The sequence below is a fragment of the Triturus cristatus genome, chromosome 3_2 (assembly GCF_964204655.1).
Source record: "Triturus cristatus chromosome 3_2, aTriCri1.1, whole genome shotgun sequence".
In the NCBI taxonomy this organism is placed as follows: Eukaryota; Metazoa; Chordata; class Amphibia; order Caudata; family Salamandridae; genus Triturus; species Triturus cristatus.
Window position 1 is genome coordinate 1143133359 of NC_140584.1, and position 15669 is coordinate 1143149027.

A 15669-nucleotide genomic window follows, 5' to 3' on the forward strand; every position below is an offset into this window, starting at 1 on the left:
CGAGGGAGGGCTGGGAGAGGGAGCCAGGCCCCCCAGGAAAGGCTGAGAGCAGCAGCAACCACTGCTACTGCCTGCTCTAGCCCGCAGAGGTGCCCGCAGTGTCCCTAAACTGACTGCTGCAGACTTGCAGAGTGCATCTGTCTCAGACGCGCGCTGACTGCTGCTGAGTGTATCTGCCTCAGACGCGCCTGAGCTGACTGCCTGTGACCTATACCGCCCGAGCCACATTCTGACTGCCCAGGACTGCCTGACCTGACTGCTGCAGCCTGTACCCGCCACAGGTGTGCCTGGCCTGACTGCTGCTGAGTTCATCTGCCCCTGACTGCTGCAACCTGTACCCGCCACAGGTGTGCCTGGCCTGACTGCTGAAGAGTTCATCTGCCCCTGACTGCTGCAACCTGAACCCTCCCAGGGGTGTCTTCGGTGCCTGGAGCTTGGTGTAGGTGCCCAGGGCTGCTCGACCCCTGCCTGCAGCCTGGACCTGCCCCAGGGGCACCTGAGTGCCGCCAGCTGGAGCTTCTCCAGAGCTTCCTGTGCCAGGCGTGCCAGTCCAGATAACTAGTTGCAGCGCCTGTCTCAGGTGCACCCGCTGTGATTACTACTGTAATCCCGGGTCACCTTTCCTGCCTGCGTCGAGGGGTTCCTGGCCAGAAGCTATCTTGGCTGGTGCCCCCCTGCTCCTGCTTCAGGTGCGCCTGCCCTGCCTCGGGGTGACTGCTCTGACTTGCTGCCCGTACCCGCCCCGTTTGAGACGCCCTCTGCTTTGTTCCTGTCCTGCCTCCCGCTGCCCTGGTGGCTGCTGCTGCTTGCGGTACCTGCACGGACAGTGCCTGTTGTGTTTGCGGCTGTGCGCACCGCCCCGTGAACCTTCCTTGCCCGCACCTACTCTGCCTCCACCTGCCCCCCGTCTACCTGCCTCCGCCATGGCCCGCGGGTCCTTGCTGGTGCTACTGGCCGGTCTCTGGCTCCCAGCCCTGGGGGACATCCTGTTCCGCTGCCCGCCCTGCACCCCGGATCGCCTGGCGGCCTGCCCCCCCGTGCGCCCCACCACCCCCTCGGGGGCCTGCGCCGAGCTGGTGAAGGAGTCGGGCTGCGGCTGCTGCCCAGTGTGCGCGCGCCAGGAGGGGGAATCCTGCGGCGTCTACACCCCACGCTGCGCCCCCGGCCTCCGCTGCTACCCCACCCCGGGCTCCGAACTGCCCCTGGAAGCGCTGATGCAGGGCCAGGGTGTCTGCATCCGAAGGAAGAACGAGCTCGGGGCGAGCCAGGAACGAGCCACAGGTAAGGAAGGGTCACGGGTCAACGAGGGGTTGGGGGAGGGAGTGCGGAATCACATGCAGGGCCGGCCACTGGAATTATGCGGCAGGAGATGGCCAAATTATGCGGCAGGGTTGAGTAAATTAGGCAGCAAAAAAAAGGTAAATGATGCGGGATAATGTGGCACATTTTATGATAGTATTGCTTCATTAATTCATTATTTGTAAACTTGGTAACACTTTCTGAGCATTAGTTGAACCTCATTAGTACCAGTTTAACACCCAAGCATAGCATTAAGCAATAGAAAGGTGACCAGTCCAGTTTTGCTAAGGACTTTCCACTACGGGGCAGCACGCGTCATAGCATTTTTAGTAACTTTTGAACCGTTTGAGCTAGAACCAATTTTTTGTTAAAATCTGCTGATTATGGGGCAGAAGATGGATTATGTGACAAATGCAGCACATTCATAATTATATGAAAATCGCTGCGGTCGCATAATTCCAGTGGCCCTGGGCATGAGGTATGGTGCTCTCTGGGGAAGGCGGGAGCGAAAACACAAGAGACATAAGAGGGGGAGGTGGGGCAGATGGGCACCGGAGCTTCTGCCCCCTGATGTGTTGCGGGCTGTGGAATCACACAGGAGAGGGGGCACTGTAGGGAGGGGGTCACGGTGACACCTAAGGGAAACCTGGTCATTCAGCGAGAACGGGGCATGGTGCCACATGGACAGGAGAGCATGGAACACCGGAAGGAATGATATGCATTGCAGCTCAGGGGAAGGGGTAAGATGCCACCCTTGAAAAGAGGCATTCAACACCCACGGCAAGGGAAGCACACAGACACCTGAAGGAAGGGGGGGGGCTTGTGCCCCCCGCACCCGAAGAAGGAGGGCATGAAACACCAGAAACAAAGAGGTGAACATGTAGCCCCTCTGTGGAGAGAGGGAGGACTGGGGCGACCTGTGGAGGGGAGCATGGGAAGACTTGTGGGAAGGGAAGGCATGGAACACCTGAGGTATAAAGTGGAAGCTTGTGACACTTGTGGAAGGAGGGAGCTTGTGACACCTGAGGAAGGAGGGAGCTTGTGACACCTGAGGAAGGAGGGAGCGTGCGACACCTGTGGAAGGAGGGCATGGAACACCTGAGGTATAAAGTGGATATTTGTGACACCTGTGGAAGGAGGGAGCTTGTAATTCCTGTGTAAGGAGTGAGCTTGTAACACCTGTGGAAGGAGGGAGCTTGTGACACCTGAGGAAGGAGGGATCGTGTGACACCTGTGGAAGGAGGGCATGGAACACCTGAGGTATAAAGTGGAAGTTTGTGTCACCTGTTGAAGGAGGGAGCTTGTGATTCCTGTGTAAGGAGTGAGCTTGTAACACCTGTGGAAGGAGGGAGCGTGTGACACCTGTGGAAGGAGGGCATGGAACACCTAAGGCATAAAGTGGAAATTTGTGACACCTGTGGAAGGAGGGAGCTTGTGACACCTGTGTAAGGAAGGAGCTTGTGACACCTGTGAAAGGAGGGCATGGAACACCTGAGGTATGGAGAGGGAGTTTGTAACACCTGTGGAAAAAGGGAGCGTGTGACACCTGTGGAAGGAGGGCATGAAACACCTGAGGTATAAAGTGGAAGTTTGTGACACCTGTGGAAGGAGGGAGCTTGTGACACCTGTGGAAGGAGGGAGCTTGTGACACCTGTGGAAGGAGCGAGCTTGTGACACCTGTGGAAGGATGGAGCATGTGACACATGTGGATGGAGGGAGCTTATGACACCTGTTGAAAGAGGGAGCTTGTGACACCTGAGGTATAAAGAGGGAGCTTGTGACACCTGTGGAAGGAGGGAGCTTTGTCACCTGTGGAAGGAGGGCATGGAACATCTGAGGTCTAAAGAGGGAGCTTGTGACACGAGGAAGGAGGGAGCGTATGACACATGTGGATGTAGGGAGCTTATGACACCTGTGAAAGGAGGGAGCTTGTAACACCTGTGTTATGAAGAGTGAGCTAGTGACACCTGTCTAAGGAGAGAGCTTGGGACACCTGAGGTATAAAGAGGGAGCTTGTGACACTTATGGAAGGAGGGAGCTTGTGACACCTGTGGATATAGGGAGCTTGTGACAGCTGTAGAAGGAGGGAGCTTGTGACATTTGTGGTAGGAGGGAGCTTGTAACACTTGTGGATGTAGGGAGCTTGTGACACCTGTGAAAGGAGGGAGCTTATGACACCTGTGGAAGGAGGGCTTGGAACACCTGAAGTAAAAAGGTGAACATGTAGCCCCTTGGTGGAGGGGGGGGGGAGTCTGGTGGGACCTGTTGAAGGGGCATGGGAATACTTGAGGGAAGGGAGGAACATGGCCACCTGGTGAAAGGGGGGATTTTGTGACACCTGTGGAAGGAGGGCATGGAAACAATCGAGGTCTAAAGAGGGACCTTGTGACACATGTGGAAGGAGGGAGCTTGTGGCATCTATGGATAGAGGGAGCGTATGACACCTGTGGAAAGAGTGAGCTTGTGACACTTGTGGAAGGAGTGAGCTTGTGACAGCTGTGGAAGGAGGGAGCTTGTGACACCTGTGGAAGGAGGGAGCTTGTGACACCTGTGACGGAGAGAGCTTGTGACACCTGTGGGAGTAGCAAGCTTGTGACACCTGTGGAAGGAGGTAGCTTGTGACACCTGTGGAAGGAGGGAGCTTGTGACACCTGTGGAAGAAGGGCATGGAAACATCTGAGATCTAAAGAGGGAGCTTGTGACACATGTGGAAGGAGGGAGCATGTGACACATGTGGATGGAGTATGCTTATGACACCTTTGTAAGGAGGGAGCTTGTGACACCTGAGGTATAAAGAGGGAGCTTGTGACATCTGTGGAAGTAGGGATCTTGTGACACCTGGGGTATAAAGAGGGAACTTTTGACACCTGTGTAAGGAGGAAGCTTGTGACACCTGTGGAAGGAGGGAGCTTGTGACACCCGTGGAAGGAGGGAGCTTGTGACACCTGTAGAAGGAGGACATGGATACATCTGAGGTCTAAAGAGGGAGCTTGCGACACGTGGATGGAGGGAGCTTAAGACACCTGTGAAAGGAGGGAACTTGTGACACCTGAGGTATAAAGAGGGAGCGTGTGACACCTCCGTAAAGAGGGAGCTTATGACACCTGAGGTATAAAGAGGGATCTCGTGACACCTGTGAAGGAGGGAGCTTTTGACACCTGTGGAAGTAGGAAGCTTGAGACACCTGTGGAAGAAGGGCACGGAAACATCTGAGGTCTAAAGCGGGAGCTTGTGACACATGTGGAAGGAGGGAGCGTGTGACACATGTGTATGGAGGGAGCTTGTGACACCCGAGGTATAAAGAGGGAGCTTGTGACATCTATGTAAGGAGGGAGCTTGTGACACCTGAGGTATAAAGATGGAGATTGTGTCACCTGTGGAAGGATGGAGCTTGTGACACCTGTGGAAGGAGGGAGCTTGTGACACCTGTAGAAGGGGGGAGCATGTGGCACCTGTGGGAGAAGGGAGTTTGTGACACCTGTTGAAGGAGGGAGCTTGTGACAGCTGTGGAAGGAGGGTATAGAATACCTGAAGTAAAGCGTAAAGAGGTGAACATGTAGCCACTTGTTGGAGGGTGGGCTGGTGCAATCTGTGGAAGGGGGCATGGGAACAATTGAGGGAAGGGAGGAAAATGGCCACCTGCCAAAAGGGAGGATGCTGTGACACCTGTGGAAGGAGGCCATGGACACATCTAAGGTCTAAAGAGGGAGCTTGTGACACCTGTGGATGGAGAGAGCTTGTGACACCTGTGGAAGGAGGGAGCTTGTTACACCTGTGGATGGATGAATCTTGTGAAACCTGTAGAAGAAGGGAGCTTGTGACACCTGTGGTTGTAGGGAGCTTGTGACACTTGTGGAAGGAGGGTATGGAACACCTGAAGTAAAGAGGTGAACATGTAGCCACTTGCTGGAGGGTGGTCTGGTGCGACCTGTGATAGGGAGCATGGGAAAAATTGAGGAAAGGGAAGAAAATGGCCACCTGCCGAAAGGGGGGATGTTGTGACACCTGTGGAAGGAGGGCATCGAAACATCTAAGGTCTAAAGAGGGATATTGTGACACCTGTGGATAGATAGAGCTTATGACACCTGTGGAAGGAGGGAGCTTGTGACACTTGTGGAAGGAGGGAGCTTGTGACACCTGTGGATGGGGAGAGCTTGTGACACCGGTGGAAGGAGGGAGCTTGTTACACCTGTTGAAGGAGGGATCTTGTGACACCTGTCGAAAAAGGGAGCTTGTGACACCTGTGGTTGTAGGGAGCTTGAGACACCTGAGGTATAAGGAGGGAGCTTGTGACACCTGTGGAAGGAGAGAGCTTGTGACAGTTGTGGAAGGAGGGAGCCTGTGACACATGTGGAAGGAGGGAGCTTATGACACCTCAGGTATAAGGAGGGAGCTCGTGAGACCTGTGGCACTATGGTGCAAGAGTGTGTGTGGTGGCCCATGGCAGCAAACAGTGTGCCTGTGCAAGTGGAAAGGGAAACTGTATCACAGTTCTCCTCACTCCCTTCCACGGAACACAGTGCAGCAATCTTTGTTGCTGTACTGCCTTGCATGAAGGCTTAGTAAATCTCCCCCAGCATCTCAATTCAGTCTTAGCTACCCCTTTGCATATTCTACCTTTTTGTAAATGAGTTTCAATAATATCCCAGCGCTTCTGCCTATGTTCAGTTCTCTTGCTCTCAACCTAATAGCACGCCTATATGCATGCATCCAGCAGATGAAAATGTGGCTAAAGATAGAAGGGAACCAATGGAGCCAGTGGGAAGGCAGGCAAAACAAGCATTGGAAATGCCAATAGTCCTCAGCTTTAAATGGATGAGCAATTGACTTCGCCAATGCTTGTTGTCAGGATGTGAATGCATGCATTGAAGCTGCACATGCACATAGGTGTCTTGAAGCATGGCAAGCATGTCTTTATTCATCGTTTTAGCATGGTGGGTGGTCATATCAGACTAGTAAATTAAAATGGTAAATAAAGAAAATAAAAGTGTGCAGGGAACTGGATAACGGACGTGAGTGGCCCAGCAGCACTCGGCAGCTGCCAGGACTCATAAAAATAATGACAGAGAAAAAACCCCATGCACAGTGGGATGGGTAGCAGTACAGTTAGTGGGGGGAAGGGGGAGAATTGGAGGTTTAGGGCTTAAGCTAAGAAAAATTGCGTAAGCAGTTGGCAGTGTATAAAGAGAACAAGCATTTGCAATGCATTAGGTCTCGCATTTATGAGAGTTTGAGATATTGGCATTGCAAATGACAATGTATTTTATTTATGTGGTGCTTTTAAAACTGATAAATAAAAGGCATTGTCATTTACAATGCCAATAGCTTAAACTCTCGAAATTGCGAGACCTATTGCATTGCAAATGCGTGGCTTGAACAAGGGATGTGCCCCACGTGTGATTCATATATTTACCAGCACCGCACTGTTAAACAGTACAAAGCACGGTAAATACATTGAAAATGCGCGCTCCAATCGGCTAAAAATATTATGGGCACATTGGCAACATATTCTACACTTTGTTGAATTTAAGAGTCGCTTTGCAGGTAAAACTTCGCCTGTAAAGTGTTTGTATTTCCAACCTTAAAGTAAAAGAACCAGAGACAGAAAGTAGACAACTGGCTGGGATTTTTCAAGGGAGTCTAAAGTGTAACAGTATGTGGTGAAAAGATCGCATTGCTTAGTGTCTGGGTGCTGATCCCAGATTGACAAAAGATGGCGACGCAGATAATGATGGAAGGCCTTCCGACGAGATGCCAAATTTACTGCTTGAGGGGAGGTTATCAAAACAAAACAAATAATGGCTTTTGTCTGCTGTTATCTGTTTTGCCTACCTGATGGACCATGCATAAGCACATGTGCGTGTCTTGCTGGAGGAAGTTGCTTGTTGACATCAGGCACCATTTTCTGCATCTCTACCACTCTGACAACTGCCGAGTCACAGGCCTCTGACGAGAGATGCGGGACTAGCCTGGTCAGCGTCATCGGACTCACGAGCCTCTGGTGGTAACGGGCGAGAGCACGACAGACATTTTTGCCATCTATCTATTGTGAGGGAATGGTCATTTCACTCCAGACACTGGTGAGAACAGAGTGGGAGCCCGGTCGGCATAATTGGACCCCTGTCTCCTGCCCCTCTGGTGCGAATTGTTTGGGAGACTATCGAGCATCTCCGGACGCCAGAGAACGTTTGCGGGTGTGTATTTGAGCCCAGGTGAAAATTTCCCACGCTCATGACCATTTTCCTTCCACATTCTCTCACTGGCAGGAGCATTATTGACAAACATGAGGGATGAGCTGTGCTGGGCTCAGCAATTATCAGAAAGGGGAAGATGTACACAGCAAAAAGAGTTCAGTGCGCACTGCACATCATCTTCAGACACGACAATGTATCTCGAATAGTTCCCACACATACATTTTTAAATGTTTAGCATGTCCCCTTAAAGGTTTCCTCTCTAACAAGGCGCTCACGTATGCAGTTGCTGCTGTTATTTCAAATGGGAGGGAACTGCGAGTAGCAACCTCGGAGCGAAAGGTGGAGGTGGGGGCGGGCTCTAGTGTTGTGACGGGGTCAGGCTGCAAATAACATTAAAGCATGGCGCTTGTTGTAAAATCGGCGCCGCATTGATTTATATTTGAGCATTTTTAGGTGGAACAGCAATCAGGAAAAAAGCGCAGCGCTCGCAAATAAAAGCAAATAATGGCGCTTGTAAAATCGGCTCCGCATTCATTAACATTTGAGCATTTCTAGGTAGAGCAGCAATCTTTAAAAAAGCACTTCACCGGGACTGCGTGGCTGCCAGTGCGGATCACTCCTTAATTTGTGATTTAATAAAGGATTCCCTTCGGTCACTTTTAACTGATTCGTGTTTGCAGTTAATTGATTCGGTTTTGTCACACACGGGGTTCAGTTACACAGTTACCCAGCCGCGCAAAAGTGAAAGCATTTGCGGATCCAGGGGAGAGCAAGAGAGCACGGACAGCGGGAGGGGGGAAAGCATTGCGAGCGGTGCAGACAGGGCAGTAACAGAGGGCCTGGGGGCTGCGGCTCGGACGTGGTGGGGGCTGCATGCGCTCAGCGCACTCGGGGCAGCAGATGTCTACGCGGCTCTCGTTGATCCCTATGCGAGACCTACAAAACAACAAAGTAGTCCCTACATCAAAAGATATCGCACTGCAGTGTACGTCTACTGTGGTCGATGCTGCTTCCTGCAGAAACAAAAGAAAACGGAAGTGACGGATGAGACCACTAGCCAACAATGAGCAAGGTAAGAAAAGCAATGCCAGATTGGACCAATGGCAAGCGAAAAAACAAAAATAAATGCAATGGGTGGAGTTTCGCTGGTATTACTAATTACTTAATGCCTCAGAGAGGCAGCGCATGCGCTGCCTGTGCGAGACCTAAAAAAAGGGGAGCAATCACCCACGGATATGGGTCCCGAATAACAAGTAGTGAATATTTTGCTACCTTAATATCGCAGCCAAAGTATTGAGGATCTAAATATTGACAAGTTTGTACAGAGTTTCAATACATAATTACACATATACATGCTATGAAAAAATATATATATACATACTATATTACATACTGGCGGTCGCCAGTAGGTAGATATAGTTAGGACCTATTTTCCATAGGAAATCCGCAACATTCTATTTGGAATAACGTTGGCGCCGATTGACGAATCTTCGCGAAATTTTCCAAACTTTTGGCCAGCTCCGGGCCGCTCCTAGCCTGAATATTACACGGTGATTCGTCAAGCGGGGGCCGAGAAAAAAGGGAGGTCACAAAACAGGTTTTCCCCATGCATTTTCCCACAGGACCTTTAGCCGCAGCTACAGCCCGAACTGCTGAACGGAATTACACCAAATTTGGCAAAGAGGTAGTCCTCAGTTCAGATTCGTGCCTTTTGCTTAAATGGTGTAAATCCGTTCAGTAGTTCCTGAGAAAATTAGAGTTAAAAGTACATATATATCTATGGCCTCGGAGGATCCGCGCACCCTATGGGCACCCAGCGCGCACCCTGCCGTGCACGAGCTGTATTCTAATTGGCCGTCAACACTCCAAATAAGGAAGTGAAAAACGCAAAAAGGGGGCAGAAACACCCTGACCCCCTAGGCCTGATCAGGGGGTCCCACAAGGACCCCCAGGGCCAAAAAAAGAATTTAAAAAAAATCGCCGAGATTCACGCACCCAGCGCGAATTTCGGCCGAAAAAAACAAACAAAAAAATCAGTGCGGCTCCCGCGCTGAATATGCTAATTTGCCCCTGGGGGCCAAATCCCGGGGGCATAATTTAAAAAAAAGTGTGTGGGTGGGTCCCAATCCTCCCCACACTGCCCCGGGGACCTCCACCCCCGGGGCTCGAAGATAGTATATGCGGGGGGCTCACGGCCCCCCGCAGCCGAGGGGACCGCCACCCCCCGGGCTTCTTCAACATGGGTGGGGGGGCTCTCAGCCCCCCCAGCCCCGGGGACCACCATCCCCGGGGCTTGAAATATTTTGGGGTGGGGGGGCTCTCAGGCCCCCCCAGCCCCGGGGACCACCACCCCCGGGGCAACTTGTCAATGTGGGAGGGGGGCCACGCAGCCCCCCTCCTGGAGCCTTATATAGGCCCTGGGGACCGCCACCCCCTAGGGCTGGCTCCTGCAGTGTCCCGGGGTGCCCACCCCCGGGACACTGTAGTTTGCAATGACAGGGCGGGAGCCTCGCAGCTCCTGCCTCGTCATTGCAAACTGCTTTGCTTCATTGAAGCAAGATCAGGGAAACCTGCTCTCGCTTCAATGAAGCAAAGCTGATTGCTTTTCCACATGGGGAGCAGCATGTTAGCTGCTCCCCATGTGGAAAAGCAATGCCGGCTCCCGCAGGAAGCGGGTAGCCGGCTGGGACTGTGGGGGGATTGGGGACTCCCCCACGGTCCCCAACGGAGGCCAGGCCCTGGGGGATGGGGTCCCCGGGGCCATAAGTCGCCTGGGAGGGGGTCCACGTGGCCCCACTCCACCATTAAAAAAAAATTGATGGAGTCCCCGGGGCCTTAAAGTGGCCAGAGGAGGGGGGCTACGCAGCCCCCTCCATAAAAAATTTAATTTTTTGAAAAAAAAGGCCCATGCCCCGGGAGATGGGGTCCCCGGGGCAAATTATGGCCTCGGGAGGGGGGCCACGCGGCGCCCTTCCTGATTTTTTTTTTTATAAATAAAAATTGGGGGCAGGCCCTGGGGATGGGGTCCCCAGGGCCAAAAAATTAGAAAAAGAAGGGGGGGCTACACAGCCCCCCTTCTAAAAAAAAGAAGACAAAAAATAAACGGGATCGGGCCGGAGGCCACGCCCCCTCCTTACACCACTCTGCAAACGCGCCCCCCGGCGCGTTTGCAGACGGGGAACTAATTCCCCTTGAATACTGGGGGTCCCTGGGGGCCAACTAGCCCACCAGGAACCTCCAGTATGTGCCAGGGGGCTGCGTTGCAGAGAGGTGTAATGAGGCCACGCCCCTTTTTACACCTCTCTGCAACGCAGCTCCATGGCGCTTACTGGAGGTACCTGGTGGCCTAGTTGGCCGCCAGGGGACCTCAGGATTCAAGGGGACTTAATCCCACAACTTAAAACGCGCCACGGGGCGCGTTTGCACAGTGGTGAAGGTAGGGGGCGGGGCCTGAAGTGATACTGTGCAAACACGCCCTGTGGCTCGTTTTAAGTAAGGGAATTAATTCCTCTTCAATCCAGAGGTCCTCTAGGGGCCAACTAGCCCACCAGGCACCTCCAGTAAGCGCCACGGAGCTGCGTTGCAGAGTGTTGTAAAAATGGGCGTGGCCTCTGAACACCTCTCTGCAACGCAGCTCCCTGGCGCATACTGGAGGTACCTGGTGGGCTAGTTGGCCCCCAGGGGACCGCAGGATTGAAGAGAAATTAATTCCCCAACTTAAACCGCGCCACAGGGGGTGTTTGCACAAGTCACCTCAGGCCCGCCCCTTTCCTTCACCATTCTACAAATATTCCTCTAAAATCAGCCGAACTACGAATTCCGATTTACTCACCTGTTATCAGGCGAGAACCCAGTGCTGCATCTTTTAGAGCAGCACTGACCCTGAAAAGTAATTCTAAACGTAATTACCAGTAACTTGTATTTCCTTCCATAGGAATCCATTGTGTGGTTTTCACCAGAAAAGTTTCTAAGTGTCCAATTTTGAAATGTAGAAATATTCCTCTAAAATCAGCCGAACTATGAATTCCAATTTACTCACCTGTTATCAGGAGAGAACCCAGTGCTACATCTTTTAGCCCAGCACTGACCCTGAAAAGCAATTCTAAGCGTACTTACCAGTAACTTGTATTTCCTTCCATAGGATTCCATTGTGTTGTTTTTAGCAGAAAAGTTTCTAAGTGTCTATTTTCACAAACTAAAAATATTCCTAAAAAATCGTCTGTATGACTTAAACACATTCTTTCAACTGTTTACAGGAGATTGGCCAGTGCTGGATACAGGATCCACCACTGAGTAAGAAAAAGTAACGATAACACTACTTACCTGCTAAGTGAATTTTCTGCCATAGGATAACATTGGTGATTCTATGTGAACATTTTTCGAAGTGTCAACTTTTAAATACAATAATAATCCTTAAAAATCACTACTGTAACCAAAATGCTTTTACTCAACTGTTTACAGGAGATGTCCAAGGACTGAATCTAGGATCCAGTCCTGTGGTTAGAAAAGTAATCCATAAAGTAACTAATTGCATTTGACTAGAAATTCACATTGAGCTCAATGTTGCTTTGTGTTTGAAATTGTGTTGCCCATTGCAACAACTGTAACTACTGTACTTAAAAGTCTATTGCCTATTTGCAAAGTATTTAAACTAAAGTAATTCATTCTGAGAAAGTATATTTTGTATTGTAATGTATAATGTAATTAAAAAAATAAAAGATCTAAAAATAAACAGTTTAAACAATGTAGTAAATCAGTATAAAAAAATCAGTATAACAATTAATACATTAAAAATTGTCATTTACAAAACCTTTGAAATTCACTGAAAAAACCATAGGTTTTGCCGTGAAAGCGAAAGTGATCGCGATCAAAGCGAAAGTGATCGCGAGGACGCGCTCTGTGGTAAGCACGCGAGTGGTGGGCGTGCAGCAGTGATCGAAGGGAGGCAGATGGCGGCTGCGCGTGTACACGCTCGCGTGAACGCAAGCTTTAGGCCAGCGAGGTCTGGTAGCACTTTGAAAACCCCAATACTAAATGACTCGCAGAGCAGCGCATGCGCTGGCTCAGGCGAGACCTAAAAATAGTATTATTTACACAGGGGCTTGCAAATAAGACCTTCATCTATAACTAACCCTTTTCTTTGTCTCCTTTGTTATAACAGATATTATCTTCTTCCTTTATCTAGGCAGCCATTGACAATGAAAACTAAAGTTTAAAAAAATACATAAAAACAATCTAGACCTGATTTAGCAGCCTCGGTGAAATATAAACTATTCTTTCACCCATATCCTTTTGCCTCATTATGTTGTTCAAAATGCGCCAATATCCGACAGTCAAGATCAAACATTAATCATTGCCACTCTAAAGCCCAGACCAAAGTCAACTAAAAACCGACACTGAGTCAAGTATTTCAAGGGAGACAAGGGCGGGCTGCAGCGTTCAAGATAGGCCTTGAAACGGGAGTCAATGAACCAGCCACAAACATGGCTGACTCTCATCCTTGGAAACTGGTGCCACCCTTCTTTGAGGAACAGACAGTTCTGATAACAACCGTTGATGGTTGTAGGTCATGTTTGTGGTTAACTCGTTCAAATTAGTAACTGTGAAAAGCATCTGAGGAATGGAGATCTCTAGTCTGAGAAAAGAATTGCTAATTGGATCTAAGGATGGCTGCGTTAGACAAAATATTAAATTCCTAAAAGAAAAAGAAAGAAACTCAAAATCCCTATAAAGGTGTTAAATTGTAAAACACCCATTCCAGCAATATTAACCAAATTATGTTTAAAAATGGGATTAGTTTCCCAAATGGGTATCTGCAGATTGCCTTCCACCTAACTCACACCATCCACAATCTGCATCCTGGACGCGCCCTACTTTCCTCTTACAAACCTCTCACCAGGTTCCGTATATGCTGCAGGTTTAAAGGAGGCAGGTGCCCACCCACCCAAGGATATCATCTATGGAGCGTTCTCCCTATGACTATATCTGCAGCCAATGACATAATTCGCCCTCAGAAAAAAGATTGAAACTCATCCTTTCTGATCCATCCTTCATTCTCACTCCTTCAAATCAATTTTAAGGCCATTAAGTTGATAGTTGTGGTACACAAAGAAGGTTTTATTCATTCATAGATGGATTCATTGATCCTCTTATTCATTCGATGTGGAGGCATCGAAACACATTAAATGATGCGGAACATATCTCAATTTGGTATTGAATCTTGTTCTCAATCTTACCCCGCAATCTCCATCAGCAGTAAGCAGGAATCTTACCTATGTCTCAACACGTGAACACTGTGTGTCAGACACATGAACTTATGCAATGTTGTGACACACCGTGGGTAGTGCTTGGGAGTCCCTCCATACCACACTTTTAGCGTATTGCTCGTTACCCTTCTGGTTTCCACTATTAACCAGCCTTTAGCTACACCTTACCCACTCCTTTCTTCCTAAAGTACCCCACGTAGTAATACTACATCTCCTACAAGTGTTCCTGGACTCTCTTTAACTGCTCCGTTAATCTCTTAGTAGTCGTTTACATCCTTCGCTGTAATTGCTTAGTCTCAATCTTCCCCATATCACTCTTGTGAAGTACCTAAACACTGCCCCTTGTTGGCATGTTTCTCCTCAGCCGCTTGCACTGCATATCAGTGCACTCTTCCCTCATATCTCTCCATGCCTTTATCAAATAACATCTCCCTTTAGGCATCCTGTGGTTTCTCTCCTTGTGTCTAGGTGGTTTCTTGTTCCAGCACACTAATGCCAGATGTACTATTAGATATCTCCTTCATGTGTCTTGCTTATGTTTGTCACCCAGAGTTTCCCAAGGGATCCAGTATGCTTTTTATTTCTCGCATCCAGGCACCCCCACCCCCGCTCAGCGCCTTTAGACCCTCACGGGTGATTAGTGCACTCTACAAATAAGTGATTGATTGATTGATTGAAAGGATTTCCCCCAGCCCTGGTTCTCATTTGCAACTCCTTCATCCCCCATTATTGCGTGAGGTCTCTGCCAGACACTGCCATGCTACTCATTTTAAAGCCGTTCGCCTATTCCTACTTCTAGGAAACTTCAGTAGGTGACATGCATGCCTCTCATTTCCAAGCAGCTCACTCTCAGTTTACCCATAGGTAACTCTACCAGGTGTCACCAATGTTTCTCATTTTCAAGATATCATTCACTAGTACTCCTTTGCATGTCCACCACGCTATTAAATCCAGTCATTCTTGACTGTCTCACGGTCACCCATCCAGTGAATTTGTTTAACTATTTTTCATACCTCTGGACTCTTGGTGTCTCAGCCTGCTTCCTCATACCACTCACTGCTTGTGCAATACATTGTTACCTACCCTTGTCCTCGGTCTCCTTCATATAGTTCATGTTCCTTTCCAGCTTCACTACTTTCTACCCCATTCCACTGCCAATGTCCACCCATTGTCCCCCCTACTATCTGCCTGGGACGACACTTTGCTCATCTGCCCATTTGCTTGCATGCTTCTCAATAACTTCTTATGTGCCCATTCTGACTGCAGCTCCATGGGTTATTGTATCTCTCCCAAGCACTCCATTTTCTTTTACGGCCGCGCGGCCAATGCTTGTTACTTTACGTCTTGTAGATGCAGTCTAGTTTATCGCCCTCATAATCTCAGGACTACGAGAAATCGTCTGGACAAAAACTTGAACCGGAGGATGCAACATTCGCGTAAAGCTAAACTCATGAAAGCTCAGAGCAGCAATCCTGGCATTTCTCAGAGGGCTCCTTTTTTCCCAGGTCAGCACAAATAGTTTATTCATATTCAACGCTTTATAATCCTTATTTTGTAATAGGATAAGCAGAACAACAAATTCCAGAATGCAAAGAAAAAACTGCACTTGAAGAGTTACGTGGAACTGGGTAAACTGCAAACTCTGCAGAGCTGCGGTGCTCTCCCTTCTCAGCATGAATACTGCACTGTAGCTGCACTTCTCAGGGCACTGGGGTAAAGGACATCCCCGTAGCTCCTGTGGTGTGGGGGGGGGGGCTTGTTTTCCATACTTTAGGGGTGGGGGGGGCTCAGCTTGTCGGCTCAAGGGTATAATAGGTATTGCTACAGTTTTAATGGGGCTGGACTGGGAGTTATCTGTAGAGCTGCTGCACTTTTTTAATGGGGCTGTACTGGGAGTACTCTGCAGAACT

At 49.6% G+C, this 15669-nt stretch overlaps 1 protein-coding gene across 1 annotated transcript in view; it reads left to right on the forward strand.

The window, feature by feature from the left end:
- Window positions 1–523: 523 nt before the first annotated feature.
- The window catches only part of IGFBP2 (insulin like growth factor binding protein 2), a 295532-nt gene continuing 280386 nt past the window's right edge, over window positions 524–15669 (forward strand). Inside the window, exon 1 of the mRNA XM_085649966.1 lies at window positions 524–1281. Within this exon, the coding sequence (XP_085506092.1) occupies window positions 924–1281 (358 nt within the window). The 5' untranslated portion in view covers window positions 524–923. The remainder of the gene's footprint in view (window positions 1282–15669) is intronic.